Source organism: Talpa occidentalis, unplaced genomic scaffold (assembly GCF_014898055.3).
Source record: "Talpa occidentalis isolate TD23 unplaced genomic scaffold, MPIMG_talOcc4v2.1 talOcc4.5, whole genome shotgun sequence".
Lineage (NCBI taxonomy): Eukaryota > Metazoa > Chordata > Mammalia > Eulipotyphla > Talpidae > Talpa > Talpa occidentalis.
In genome coordinates, this window is record NW_023604861.1 from 113705994 (window position 1) to 113721862 (window position 15869).

The following is a 15869-nucleotide window of genomic DNA, read 5'->3' on the forward strand; positions in this document are numbered from 1 at the left end:
GATTTTATATATATATATATATATATATATATATATATATACACGTTCACACACTTGAAAATGTAGTATAAAAAAATGAAAAATATCTCAGTAATTTTTGATACTGACACACTGAAATGGTAATATTTTGGCTGTGTTGCATTAAATAATATATGCTATTAAAATTAATTTCACCTATTTTTCATTTATTTAAATTTTTAATTTACATGTTTCCCATTTCTATTGGATAACAAAAGTGTAAAACATTCCATTGTCACCACATATGGCAATTTATCTCCCTGTCCACTTGGCAGCATTTAAAAAATTATTTTTATTAAGGTAGCATTGGTTTAAATGCTGTATATGTTTTAGAGTTACAGGTTCACACCTCTACAAATGTTACCACACCACATCCCCTACCAAAGTACCAACAATCCTCCACCACAGTCCTCTGGGCCCCTTCCTCCTTTGCTCTCAACATCCCTATCACCACTATTCTGGCAGCCTCGTTTCTAAACTCAGATTTCAAGAATTTGTTTTGGTTTGTTTTTTCTGTTCCTCTGCTTTCTTCATATTCAGTATTTGTGATTCCCCTTCTTGTTTCACATTATAGCACAGTCTCCTCAAATGACAGGATTTCACCTTTTTTAATATCTCTATCTGAGCAGCATTTCATTGTGTTTACGTACTTCGGGATATTATGACCCACTCTACATACCTTACAGGAAGTTGGATAAAAATAAGAAAACATTTAAAAGTGACATGAGAAAGTTGCTGGTATTTCATTCATTAAAACTATGAAATAGTGCTTGAAGTGTTATAATTTTAAATGATAAAAACAGACATGTGGTCTGCTTTTTTCTCTCTGAAAGCTTGCAGATTCTTGTAGGTGTGTATATTCAGAACTTTCATGAAGATGTGCCGTGGGGTGAACCTACTATCTGTTGTGTTAGGTACAGGGTAGACCTTTTTAATCTGGAGTCTTGTCTCCTTCAATTCTGGGACATATAACCTTGCATTGTTTTACTGATTTTCTCCCCGAAGACCTCCGATTAGTAGAATTTTGGACATAACAGATTGGTCTTCCACATTTCTGATCTTTTCTCTCCTGTTTCCCATCTCTTCTAACTTTTTTTTTCTACTTCCTAGGAACCTAGCTTAAGTTTATATCCAACCTTTTCATTATATTTGCTGTTTTTATTACTATGGCTTTTTTTGTCAAGAGTTCATATTTGTTCTCTTCTACTTTCCTTTTTTTATAGAAGCAGTATCTTTTCTCTTGGTGAATATGAAATGATAGGGTTTTGCTTGTTTTATTTTATTTCCTTTTCCCTGAATAAGCGACATTGGGTTTTTTTTCTGATTGTTCTCTATCTTTCATGGAGAGGTTCTCTTTAGATGTCTGGTTATTCATGTGATGCCTATTTATGTCTTCAGTTAAAAGACTAAAAAGCTGATTTGAAGCTTAACTACAGAGATTAAGTTGTTGACCCATGAACTTTACCATTCAATGACCTGGCTAGGCTTTCCACTAGGGGACCACTGACCTTTCTCTTTCTGGGTTGACAAGATTCTCCAAGTGCTTTCAAATTCCTTCTATAGGATAAGAGTTTGGGAGTAAGTTGGGAAAAGACGACAAGTTCACCATTATAATACACATATATTCACTTAATCCCCTTGTTTTTGGAGAAGCAGAAAGATGGAAGTCACAGCCTAAAATATAGACTGGAGTGTTCTGGGAGCTAAATGCCCTGCAGAAGCCTCTGAAGAGTGAGTGGTGGGGCTGATAATAGTATTAGTGGAAAATGTGGCCCTTACAATAAACCAACCCTCTGAAACCTTCTCATTTATCTCCATGTGCCAAGCGTTCAAAGTGAAGAATTTACTTCCTGTTTAAATACTAAAATGTTCGTCTCTTACAAAATTGAATAACTTGCTTGGAGGGCATTACAACTGTGGTATTTATGGGTTGTGGTATAATGTAATAAGCAGCCTCCCACCCACTCACCCTAAAACAAAGATTGACAGTTAACCGGCGGAGACTATTTAAACACAACTGTCGGTCAAATTTTCAGAATGTCCCAATCTTAAATAAAAATGGACTAGCAAAGATCATCAGGCATTGGTGAAAAGTTTGCAACCTGAAAAAAATAACATAAAAGTAATCTCAGAGGAAAATAAAGATAATTCAGATAACAGACAGTGTTTTTAAAAAAATTCTAATTAGAGCTTAGGAATCAGAAACTTTCAACCACATTATTTCACAGCCACACCAAAACAAAAACTGTTTTTTCTGTGAAAAAGATTAGGAAATTGATGTTCTGAGTAAGTATGCCTTATACAAGTAGCCAGTGACATGGCTGAGATTTGAGCATTCATATTTCTAGTCCCTTCTGTTCTTTTAGTTGAACCATACACACCTGCTTTGGTATTTATAAGTGCCACACAATCAATCCCAAATGTGTGAAACCACAACATTCTTAGCTGGAAAGCACTTGCCTTTATTTCTGTCCCTTGCATGTTATTCTTTCAATGTAGAAATCGTTTATTCATAACAATTAATAATTTTACATATTTACATTTTTTCACATATTAACATTCATAATGTGAACAATTTTAAATTATATGTTCTCAAGGACCCAAGCACAGAAAGACAAAGAAGAACAGAGATATAACTAAGAGAGGCTAAATTTGGATCTTCAGATTTTAACAGATTTTTAGTACTGGATAGGAAATAAGCTAAGTAGTCACTCCCCCAGATTTTTGGTATATTATTTACTTATATAACAATTGTTGAGGCATGGGTAATGAATACTCACAACAGAAACTCACTAAATGTTTATTAAGCAAATGAATGAATGGAAGAAGGATTCAACTCTTTCCCAGGCATATTTAAAAGCAAAAATAAACTTGGATAAAAATAAATCACTACATTTTCACAATCTACATTACAAATTATAACTACTAAACAGTCACGTTGCATAAATGTAAATACACATTAAGTGTATACAATAAAGTTTGGACATTTAAAATCAATTTAAATGTAGGATAGTATTAAAGGCAACTTTGATTATAATTATTCAAGGTGGAAAATAACTTTGTCAAGTAATCACAAAAACAATGCAATAGTCAAGTAAGTTTTTACTTTCTCAATGTAGGCTATAATGTAAAGTTTGGGTCCATTCCACAATCAACCTATACTAAATCACTGAAAAAAAAAAACTCGAAATGATCTGCTGCTACATTCCAGGCTTTGGACAAAAGTAAGTATCTTGGGAAAAGACCACTTACACAAAATAAAGTAGCAAATTCTGAACCTACTTCTCTGATTCTCTACTTTAGACCTGCTCTCTGTAGCCCGTGGCAGAGAGAAATCTGCCACTGATCTTGGATCATAACACCACCACACATAATACTCAGTGAATCCCGTGTTTTCCCAAGCATTATATATAAATGTCTTATATGTAAACTTGTTTAGTGGGTTGGTTACTTTAGGCAGAATACTTTAGGATCTTTCACTTTCTGAAGGGGATAGCAATTTCCCCAAAGTATCTCTCTTCCTGATTTTGTTATCTGTGTAATTCTGGAGGGCACTGTGACATATTAGGTGAGGCAACAGAGTGACCAAAATGATGTGCAATTTAAATAAAGCAAGCACTGAGTCTTACTGCACTGTTATATGAGACTCTCCAGGGACTCCTCATTCCTAGAGAATCACAGACCACTTCAGGGACTCATATTCACAAAAGGTCAAAAGACAGGAGGCCTCATACAGCAAAGCTGTATCAGGTAAAGGCAGCATTAGGGTAAGTGGGTGATGCTCATACAAAAAGGAAAAAGCCTTCATATCTTTCACCCTTTTCACTGAGAATCTAATCTATAGGAAATAACATTCAGTTCAACTTATACAGAAGCTTTCCCTTTTCCCTCTCTAACTCAGAACACTAACAAGTAATACTGTAAAGTAGGAAAACTACTTAAATCTCAGCTTCCCTGAAGAGTTTATATTTGGCATACTAGAGATATTTCCAACACCATTCCTTAAATTCCTCTAAAGACCTCTCCCACTTACAGCAGTATTTGCCCAAGTCTTCAATAAGGTCTTTTTCTTCACAAGCTTCAATATTCTAAGTTACTTGGAAATAGTGATGGAAAAAAAAAAAGTGCAAAAATAGTTTTAAGAACTCTCATGCATTCCCCTAATCCACCTCCAAAAAAAAAAAAAAGGTACATATCACTGAAATCCACCTTTATTATAAAAAACATTCTGAGATCATCTCACACATTTTTCCTTAAAAAAAAAAAAAAAATCCATGGGCCTCCCCCAGTGGTGCAGCAGTTGAGCGCTGGGTTGTGAAGCTGCCTGCAGCCTCTGCAGCGCCAGTTCAATCCCCAGCCGCCGGGGAGGGTTCCACATGGCGCGCAGACCTCTCCTGCCACCTGCTGCGCCCCTCAGCAGTGTTATTTCGTCCATCTGCCTGTTCTGTTCCCCGCTCTAGCTCTGGTGAATTCTCTCACCCTCCTGCACTTCTGACTGTACCCAGTGCTTGTATAAATAAATAAATAAATCTTTAAAAAAATACACAGTCTTCTGTAATCAATCTGTATCTATAATTACATTTATTTAAGTCCTCTCTTGCTACATTTAACCAGTGGTCCATTTAGAAAGGTACGGGAAAAATAATGAGTTACTTTTATGTGCCAGACTCTCTATTAGCTGCATCACAAAAAAGTGTGAAAGATGTAAGGTTTGAGGCCAGTTCTGCTATTTGTTAGTTGTGTGATATTGATATTAAGGACACTATTCGAAGACTCTCAATCTTAATGTCAACATCTTGAGATTGGGGATAATAACAGTAACTTCATTGGATTTCTGTGGGGTTTAAACTCGCTAATGGTTGTAGTATAGGCTTAGAAACCACAGCTGGCACCTAGTGGTAGCTACCTATAGCCAGAGCCAATAAAACAGAACTAAGAACCAGAACTGTTGTAGGAAAGAAATGTTGGCCAGAATTCCTGGCAAAGAGCTGAAGAATGAATCAGTACTCACTCAAGAATCCTCAGCATTGGGTCTGCATCCATTTGGGGAAAGGTATGGAGAATTATTAGAGAGAAGCCTCGGGGCAGACTGGTCCTAACACAAAACCAAAGGTTATGGATGGGATCAGACTGGCCTCTGGAATGCAATATTGGAGTCAAGTTGGCATGGAGAAGCAATGCAATGGGTTTGCTTTGAAAAATATGCCATATTATATAAATTATTATTATTACATACATACACATATCTAACACACACAGATACCTACCCTTAAGCAGAGATGGATTTGTGTTTCAAGGCTGAATAAGAGAAGATGGAATAGGTGAGTGGGTGAGTATATCAGAAAAAGCAAGGAATGTGGTAATAAAACTAGATTAGAGACGCTATATAGGGTGATTGCTAGGCATTCAGACTGTTAAAACAGATTGCCTGGTTATATCTTCACCTCATCATTTACTTTTTTGGCACAAACTAAGGCAAATAACTTTCATGTGCCAAAGTTTCCTCCTACATAAATATGGATAATATTATTACCTACCTCATACGGTTGTTTTAAGGATCAAAAAGTTTATATATATAAAGTATTTAGAAGATTGATCAAAAACATCAGTTCCCTAATCTGTGAAATGGGGACAATAAAATTCATTAGCACACAGGTTGTTATAAGAATTAAATAAATCATATCTATAAAGTGTTTAGTGCATAATAAATCAATATTAGATGTTTTAATTAAAATATGGAAGGGTACCAAAATGATTTTTAATCTAGAGACAAATATATCTTAATGGAATATACAAAAAAAAACTGTAAAAATTGTTTTTCATTTTGGTGTTGAGTATATCTACTGGGAAACCATGAGTAAGTTGGCATGCTTATCCACTTTCCACTGGACAAAAAACATCTGAATAATTCCATCTTTTAGCTCTGTCAAAGGACGTTAAGTCACACATACAAAATATAGAAGACCAAGGGAAAAGAAAGAGGACGCCACAACTAACATAGCAATTTTGAAATAATATCCCTCTCACTACTCATTCACTAACACGGAAATTCTAATGACACAAATTAGTAATCTATTTATAGTCTTATCGAAAAGAGTGACTTCAAACATTTTTTTAAATGGATACTTATGAGGAAATGTGTTACAACATGCCTTCTAAAGAACAAAACAACTGTCATAAAATATAAAATTTAAAGATCAATACTTCGAGCTAGTTCAGAAAGAAACTAGGAGAGGTTAGAATTTCAAGGGAACCGAGACAATGCTGAGGAGACTGTGTGGATGCCGTGCCACCCCACTCCCAGCAACGTGCCACCCCACTCCCAGCAACGGCTGGGACGTGTCCAAGAGGTTTAGGCACAAGGATATAATTGATAATCAGGATAAAATCATTATATGGGGTTGCATGGTTGTGGAAAATACCAGCCAGCTCACAGTCTAATCTGGGGAAGTTTTAGAGAGGAGAGCAAAAAATAAATGTGAGTTGCTAACTTTGAGTCAGAATAATCTTCCCCAAGTTGAAAATATTTGAACTGGGATTTTTTTAGGCTATCATTTTTATTCTTATAGTGATAAATAATACAAATTAATTTGGGGGATTCAGACCACAAAACCTATTCCTGGGTCGCTCTTTCTGACCCAAGTGAAAAGGATAACTTTATTCTTTCTACCTGAAAGATGTTAAAGGACAAAAATTTTAAATGATGTTTATGAAAGTTTAAATGGAACACTTTATTGGATTTTATTAGACTCTTTCTGTGCCAAGAAATTCTTGGCTAGCAATGGAAGGTAGATTTAAGGTCTTTTCTTGGAGATGTGCTCTGTGTACCAGTCTCCATCTCAAAAGGATTGCACAACTAGAGTTTAAGAAACCACCTGTAAGTTCTTCTGATCGGTACTGAATGACTATTAATTTCATTTATCCATCCATCTAGTCAGCACTGTTCAACAGAAATATAACATGAACCATATGTTAGTCATACACATAAATTTAGAATTTTCTATTATCCATGTTAAAAAAGTAAAAAGAAATATTTCCTATTTAATCTGATACCTAGTATATTATCATTTTAACCAAGTAATCAATTCACTCATATAAATATCTTGCTGAGATATTCTGCATTCTTTTTTCATACTAAATCTTTGAAATCCAGGGTGTATTTTACACTTGTGACATATCTAAATTTGAACTCTTCTCATTTCAAGTGCTCAATAGCTACTTGTGGCCAGTGGCTGCTGTACTGGAGAGTGCAGGTCTGGAATTCCCATTGTCTGGAAATAGGAGCATGGATTGTCTTGTTCACAGATGCAGCACAAGGAACAGTGTCTGACTTATCCAAAGAAGATAAACAGATGGCCAATAGGAGATGTTCCACATCATATTTCATTAGGGAAATGCAAATCAAAACCACAATGAAATATCACCTCACACCTGTGATACCAGCCACAATAAAAAACACAAGAAACAAAAAGAGATGGTGAGGATGTAGAGAGAAGAGAACCACTGTATACTGCTGGTGGGGATGAAATTGGTGCAGTTACTATAGAAAAGAGAATGAAGATTTTCCTCCCCAAACCTGTACAATTCAGTTGTATTGCATTTCTGGGTATTTACTCAAATACAAAAACACTAGTTCAAAGAGTTGTGCACCCCATGGTTATCATAGCATTGTTCACAATAGCCAAGGGTTGGAAACAACCTAAGTGCCATCAAGAGAGGACTGAATAAAGATGTGGTATATGTATACATACACACACACACACAGAATGGGATACTATTCAACTATATAAAAAAAAAAAAAAAACCATGAAATCCTGCCATTTGCAGCAACCTGGATGGACCTAGAAGGTGAAATAAGTTAGAAAAAGACAAATACCATATGATTCCACACATATGGGTGCATGAGAAAATAAAGCCAAAAAATGAACTAAATAAAACAAAAATAAAGTTTTAGACTGTAAGACCAAATTAGCAGTGACCAGAAGGGAAGGGGAGAAGGAGGTGATGGGTAAATCAGAAGGGTCAATTGAATGGTAAAGGATGAAATTAGGCTTTTAGTGGAGAACATAATGTATATATACAGATGTTGATTTATAATAATGTACACCTGTAGCCTATATAATTTATATACCAATTTTACTTGAATTTAAAAAATTAATAAAAATTAATGTATAAAAATAACAGTGTCTGGCACATAATCAGTCCTCAAAGAATATTTGTTGAATGAATGAGCAAATGAAAGAATCCATTTATACATTTTATACACATATATACAAAAAAAATTGTGACTTAAATGAAAACTAATTATATGATTAGAAGTATTAAGAGAAGCATATAATTACTTTAAACTCAATTCTAGGCCAGATGATCATTTAGTGATATACAGTCAATACAAATTTCCAAATAGATATATACTTACAAATACAGTATAAACACATTTAACTATCAATAGGGAACATTCTTCTATAATCACTTTAAACATGATTTTCCTAAACAGTTAGTGAATCAAAATCCTGTCACACTCCTTTAGTAAAATCAAGTAAATTATAGCTTTTCTCTCTGGAATGAATAAACTCCACATTCATCAAATAGACACAATTCATACATGTTCCACTAGTATTTGCAAATTTTTTTTTGTTTTAATGTCTAATCCACTCTGTAACTGATAAAAGAATATGCCAAATATATCTAAAAACCCTGACAAACACTAAATTATACTCATTGTTTTAAAAAAGTTTGTCTCCTAAAAGTGGTAGGATTACTTAATATAAATAAAATAAGCTCCAAGTAACTGATGTTTAATAAGAAAGGTTAGGGAGAAAAGCTTACCTTCTCTGCTAAGAGCTCTCTAATCTTGCTTGCTTGAACTCTAAATTTCATGAGCTGGGACTCCAGGGCTACACATCTTTCCTTCCAGTCTACTGGTCCTTCTGTCTCAGAAAGCTCTGCCATATTTATTCTACAAAAGAACACATTCAAATGGTATAATACCAATTAGCATTCAGGATAATTCATGAAATCACCCAATGTATGCATTCTAGTCACCATCTAATGATTTCCAGATACAAGTTTTGAATTCTAAAATAAATTCCAGAACCAGTTACAGCTTACAGAAAAGACTTGCTAGGAGACAGGAAGTCAGGTTTGAAGGCCCAACTTCTTACTTAATTTTTCTATGTAATTTAAACTGTCTCTGTTTCAGTTTACCCAATCTAAAAAGGGAGGGAGTGCTGATAATAGCAAACTATTCTTCTTCAAGGGTATATTGTGAGGAAGTAATTAAATATTGTTGTTTTTAACAACACTTTGGGCAGTGTAAGAATAGCACAATACACAGGCTGCTATTATTATTTTAGCTCTGCCCAATGGATAAGATTTTTTAAATCTACAAGCTCATAATTTTACCAGACTCTCAAATTTACAGATAGCATAATAGGATATTCCTAGCATGACAGGATAACTTAAATAAAATTTGTACCAGTGCTGTAATTAAGGCTCAGATTTTTATTACAACTATTACTTGCCACCACTTTAAATCTATCTTTCAAACTAAAAATCCCTCAGCATATATAACTGGGCAAAACGTTATGACCCTGGACAAGTTTGCATGATTTTTATTTGGTGCAAGAAGAGAAAACATATAAATATGAAATTTGGAATGACATTAACTCAATCTGGAATCAGCATTTTCCATGATATTAACTTTCCTTTTGGAGGTAATTAATCCCAGGGAGAAGCACTGTAAGGAGAGGCCAGGAGAGGGGACCTATTTTTGAAATTCTAAAATGCAAAAAACTATTAATGGATTGTTTCTGACTCTGGGATTCAAAAAGAATTTTTAAGTGTTCGTTAGTGTTTTATCAAGCCATTTTAATAAAGGACTTGATTAAGTATCTCCAATCTGCACTTGCTATGCACTAATAAAATTTGTCTTAGGAGCAGATACCCCAGAGAAGCCAAGCCCTAGTCATGGGATAAACATGACAGCTAACTCTTCAACTTGGGATGGCTCTAAAGTTTAAGTGTACTATTCTGTTCTTTTGCTTTACAAAAATAAGTGTCCCTCACATATTAACCGAGTTATTTTCCCAATATTTAGTGTAATATAAGCCTTTCCTAAACCGACACCAGTTTTGAAAAATTTTCATTTCAGTAAACATCCACAAGTGATTCTTTTCCTAGCATAAGTAATATTTTTTATTTAAAACAATTTTCACATTGATACTAATAGTATCATTCAATAGCTTAGAAATACATATAAGTTGCATTATTCTGCAAAGGCCACAACTTTGTTAAGAGAACACTCATTACCTCATACTTCCAGGTGCTTCTAAATTCTAGAGATTTCTTATGGGAAACAAATCATTCTCTTTTCTTTTTTCATTTCTTTGTTTTTATAGAAGTTTTCTGAGTTTTTTCTCCTAAGGACATTAACTTTGTTAATGAACTTTTTTATAACCCATATTTGCATTTATTAATACTATTAGTAATTCATCTTAGCATTTATTATCAATGATTTAAGAGTAGAGAATGCAGTCAGTGGCAACTTTTCTCAATTCTACTGCTGTTTCATTTCTCTCATTTTGAGTGGACAAGGAAAGAAAATACAAATGAAATATTAGAAAAGAAAAAGCAGTTCTGAAATAGTCATCCTTAAGTCTGGAACCATTCATATTGCTACACAGAAAGGTAAATACAGTCTTCCATCTTAAAAAACAGGAAGAGTCTGTTTCATGTTGGATCATTTTTGCTCTACATTTTAAAAACTTGTTAATGTTCTATTATAAGATTTCTATTTCTAAAAATAACATAGAGTATATATTTTTCAATAAATCAAAATCAATCAATGCAATGCACCATATGAACAGTATAAAAGACAAACCAAATCATCATCCCAATAGACACAGAAAATACATTTGACAAAATTCAACATCTTTTCATGATAAAAAAACATTCAACAAACTAGCAATAAAAGGGAGCTTCCTCAATCTGACAAAGAGCACCTACAAAAAGCCCAAAGTTAATATCATATGTAATGATAAATGACTGATCGCCCCAAGATCAGAAAAAGAGAAGGATATCTGTTTTCCCCACTTCTATTCAACATTGTACTGGAGGTTCTAGCAAGAGCAAAAAAGGAAAAAGAAACCAAATGAGAAAGTAAGAAGCAAAACTATCTTTATTTTCAGATGCCATACTCTTGTTCATAGAAACTTTTAAGGAATCTACCAAAAAAACCTCAACTTTTAGAACTACTTGATTCAGCAGGTAAACTGGATCAGTATACAAAAATCAATTGTTTTTCTATCCACTAGCAAGGAAAAACCCAAAAGTAAAGTAAAGAATGTACCATTTACAAAAGCATAAAAATTATTAAATACTTAGGAACACATTTAACAAAATAAGTGCAATACTTGTATGCTGAAAACTATAAAATATCATTGAAAGAAATTAAAGAAGAGCTAAATATATGGAAAACATCCCTACTTTTCATGGGTTAGATGACTTAATATTATGAAAATGGCATTATATGTTGAATGAGACATTTAACAATTCCTATCAAAATTTCAACTGCATTTTTGCAGAAATTGACATGTTGATCCTAAAATTCATGTGGAAATTCAAGGAACCCATAATAGACAAAACAATCTTGAAGAAGTATAGGACTCTCATGCCGCAATTTCAGAAATTACTACAATACTACAGAAAATAAGACTCTGTGGTACTGCCATAAAGATAGACACATCAATGGAATAAGAGTACAGAAATAAAACCTCACATGTTTATAGTCAGTTGGTTTTTAAAACCAGTGCCAAGATCAAACAATGGGGGAAAGAATAGTCTTTTTAACAAATGGGACTAGACAGTTACATGCAAAAGAATGAATTTGGACCCAAACTTACATCACAGAGAAAAATTAACTCAAAATGCACCAAAGACCTAAATGTAAGAGCCAAAGCTCTAGAACTCTTAGAAGAAAACAGGCATACGTTTGTATGATCTTGAATTAGGCAAGAGTTTCTTAGATATATACAGTATAAGTCACCAAAGAATAAAATCAACTGGACTTAATCAAAATTAAAAACTTTTGTGTATCAAAGGACATCATTAAGAAGGTGAAAAGAAAACCCAGAAGGGGGAGAGGAACTGCAAATCATATATCTGGTAAGGGATTTGTATCCGGAATATCAAAGGGCTCTTACTATTCAACAATAAGAAAAAAAGAAAAGCAATTTAAAAGGAGGCAAAGGATCTAAATATACACTTCCATGAAGAAGATACATAAATTGACAATAACACATGAAGATGCTCAACATCATTGGCTATAAGGGAAAATGCAAATCAAAATTACAATGACATACACTGCATACCAAATAGAATGATTATAATAAAAAGACAAATATAATAACAAGTGTTGGTGAGGATGTAGAGAAATGTAATTGGTAAACTGCTTAGGAAAATAGTTTAACAGTCCCTCAAAATTTTTAACATAAAATTAGCATATGACCCAGAAACTCCCATGCTAAGTATATATACCCAAGGGAACTGAGTACACAAATCCACACCAAAACTTGTATACAAATGGGCCTCTCCGGTGGTGCAGGGGTTAAAAACAGTGCTACCAAGCTATTGCAGCCCCTGCAGCACGAGTTCCATCCCTGGACAGGGAGCAGCAGATCCACATGGCGCAGCAGACCTCTCCTGCCTCACCCGCTGCACCCTCAGCAGTGTATTTCAGTAGATCTGCTTGTTCTGCTCCCCACTCTTTCTGGTGAATCCTCTCACCCACCCCGCACCTCTGGCTTACACCCCAGTTCTTGTATGCATAAATAAATAAATCTTTAAAAACAAAAACTTTACACAAATGTCAACCAAAAAGTGAAAAGAACTCAAGTGTCAGGTGCATGGATTAACAAAAAAATGTGGTATATACTACAATGAAATACTATTCAGTCACAAAAAAGGAATAAAGTACTAAAACATGTTACATAAAAGTATGAACCTTGGCAACATTACCCTAAACACTAAGTGAAAGAAGTCAGCCACAGAACACCTATTGTATGATTCCATTTACATGAAAGAGGTTAAATCCAAAGAGACAGAAAATGGTTTAGTGATTGCCAAGGCCTCTGAAGAGAGGATGATAGCAATCAACAACTAATGGGCTTAGGGTTTCTTTCTGGAGTGATGAAAATATTTAGAATCAGATAGTGCTAATGGTTGTACAACCCTGTGAATATACTGAAAACCACTAAACCGTACACTGTGGAAGAGTAGATTTTATGATTTGTGAATTATACTTCAATTTAAAAGAGCTTATCTTTGTAAATGAGTAAAGGAAAAGTAACAGTTTAAGTGGATATATATTAGATCAACATCTACAAACTTAATAACCCATTGTTTGTGGTTATCCCTTCCAAGAACTCCACCATTAACGCAAATAATTTAAAAGCAATGGTTAACCTCAAATATGACAAGGAAACATATGTACCAAGAGAACCTTACTATGAAAACTATACAATAAATTCTACAATTAAAAATACCCATTCATTTCTTTAGTTATGCTAATTATATATTTTATAGTGAAGTAGCAAAACCTTAATATTATTAAATGGATATTTAACATCTGCATTCCCAAGTATTAAGATCATGATTTAAAAAAATTTCAAAACTACAGATAGGTTAGCTAATAGTCAGCCCTGAGGTCTAGACACCTGATTTCCTCACTTCATTCTGTAATTTCAGTTAATATGAAGTAACTGTTGTGTTAATGCACCACCTTGAGTAAAGATTCTAATTTTGAATATTCACCATCCTTTTCCATTACCACTGATTTTACAGAATGTAACTACATAGCTTTGGGACCTCGAACCATTTGCTAAATAAATACCATTTCTGGATTTTGAATTTGAAAGTTATCTATCTTCCCTGCAGCGGGAAGAAAAAGTCTTGGTTTTCCAAATACCCCTAGTGACTTCTGGAAATATTTACCAACACAAAATAAACTGTTTACAATTGTGGAGTGAATGCTCTTTTCTCTGAATGTCTGACTTCCTGTTTCTCTTCCAACTCCCAAAAGGGAAAGAAAAAGAATAGAAAGAATTAATCTATTTAGGCTTTTACCCCAATGAAGCTCGGGGCAGCCACCCATTCTGAAATTCTCTCCTCTAAAGAGACAGCGTAATTGGACCAGGTAACTTTTGTTCCCCCTTAAGTAGAAAAGATGTCTTTCTTGACCACACTGGCATTCCTGTTTAAGAAAGCTCCTGACCACCATGTGTACCACTTGGGCAAAGTTTGCCCGGGGCTGCCCAGAACAGCCGAGCTCCAAGGCCCCTGGGGACACACCCCGCTCTGGGGCTGACGCCTGCGACTGGCACTTGCACAAAGAAAGCAGTGACCTGCAGGTAGCACAGCATCGCAGCTTTTAGGGCGTTAAGTTCAATCTGTTTTTCCAAAGTGTTTCGCACATCAAAATCTATGGCTCAAATGTTCTGTCTTTTAAAAAGAGCTCTAATAACTTCAGGGACCACAATGTTTCACGGTAGGTCACCTAAGGGCACTTTGACATTGCAGCAGCTCGAGCTGCAGAAAACAGCTCTTGCAAGTTTTGCAGAGTTTCGCCCCTGAGATCACAGTAGGGATCCCCAGACGCCGAGGCCGCGCTGCAGCATCCCTAACTTCGCCGGCCCCTCCGCGCGGGGACTTGGGGTGCCCGGGGCGCCCCCCATACGGCCCCTGCCGCGCCCAACACGCCGACCCCGCGTTTTGCAACAAAATGTCACGGAGACCAGGGGGCGAGCCGCTGCCGGCCGCCGCCCCCGGACGACCCCAGACCAGGGAGCAATCGGGGAGGCGACGTCAAGTCTGAGGACTTCGGCGAAAGCCGCGGGGACGAGGTCCCGCACCCGCCGCCTTCACTCCCCAGGTCCCTCCCGGGGGGCCGGTCCGCCGCCCCCATCCTGGGCTCCGCGAGCCCCCCGGGACGCCGCGCACTCAAGGGGGCGGGGATCCCCGGGCAGTAGAGGTACCGGGGTCGTCTCTCGGCTCCCGGCCCTTCCCATATGCCTACCTCTGCTGCGGGCCCCAGACGGCAGCGCCCCAGATCCCAGCTGCTCCGGGCGTAGGGTTCCGGGGGTTCTCAGCCCGCGCCCGCCTCACACCCTGCCCTAGGCGGGCCGGGGCCGGGCACCGCCTCCTCGCGGGAACGGCAGCGAGAGCAGCCAATGGAAGGCCGCGGCCGGCCCCCTGGCGTCATCTGGGGGTGTGGCCATGGCGCTGACTCCGCCCAGTCCGTGCGGCGGGAGGGAGGTCTGCCCTGCAGCCGCTGCCCCTCGCCTCCGCCACACCTAGAGCTCAGATCCTGTTTTAGTGGTTACCTCCTTTCCGCTCCCTCTGCCTCGTCAGGACACCCTCCCTTGGGTCTCCCAGCTTAAGTCTCTCTGCTTGCCAGTCCATCAGTGCAGCAGGTTAACTGTCTGATGTGCACCCCGCCAGACTTTCAATGACTTCTTTAAGTTTTCAAGAAAAGATTTCCTAGTCCAGTATTCAAGGTTTCCATTCTACTTCACTTCTGTTTTTCACAGATGTCCTTCACACTCCTGAGACTGCTGCTGTGCCCGTTCCCATCCTAGGGAAGTGCATTTACACCATTTCATATTTACTATCTCACCTTTAAAACTTCTGATTATCCTGTAAGAGACAACACAGTGCAAATCCTCTTCTTGTAACCACGTCTGTGGCCCCACCAAGCGTAATGTCTTTCTTGCTTCTGCTCCCTAATTATTTAGGTTTTTATTCCTCTTAGTTCATTCTGCCTTATGTACCGCTTCTTGTCTTTTCATTAGACT

The 15869-nt window shown here is 36.7% G+C and overlaps 1 protein-coding gene across 2 annotated transcripts in view; it reads right to left on the bottom strand.

Annotated features, from left to right (window-relative positions):
- Positions 1-15187, bottom strand: part of PLEKHH2 (pleckstrin homology, MyTH4 and FERM domain containing H2) — a 68982-nt gene extending 53795 nt beyond the window's left edge. For both annotated transcript variants that reach the window (XM_037528149.2, XM_037528150.1), the window contains exons 1-2: positions 15092-15187; positions 8848-8977 (exon numbers count right to left, since the gene is read on the bottom strand). In XM_037528149.2, the coding sequence (XP_037384046.1) occupies positions 8848-8970 (123 nt within the window). In that variant the 5' untranslated portion in view covers positions 8971-8977; positions 15092-15187. The remainder of the gene's footprint in view (positions 1-8847; positions 8978-15091) is intronic.
- Positions 15188-15869: the final 682 nt, after the last annotated feature.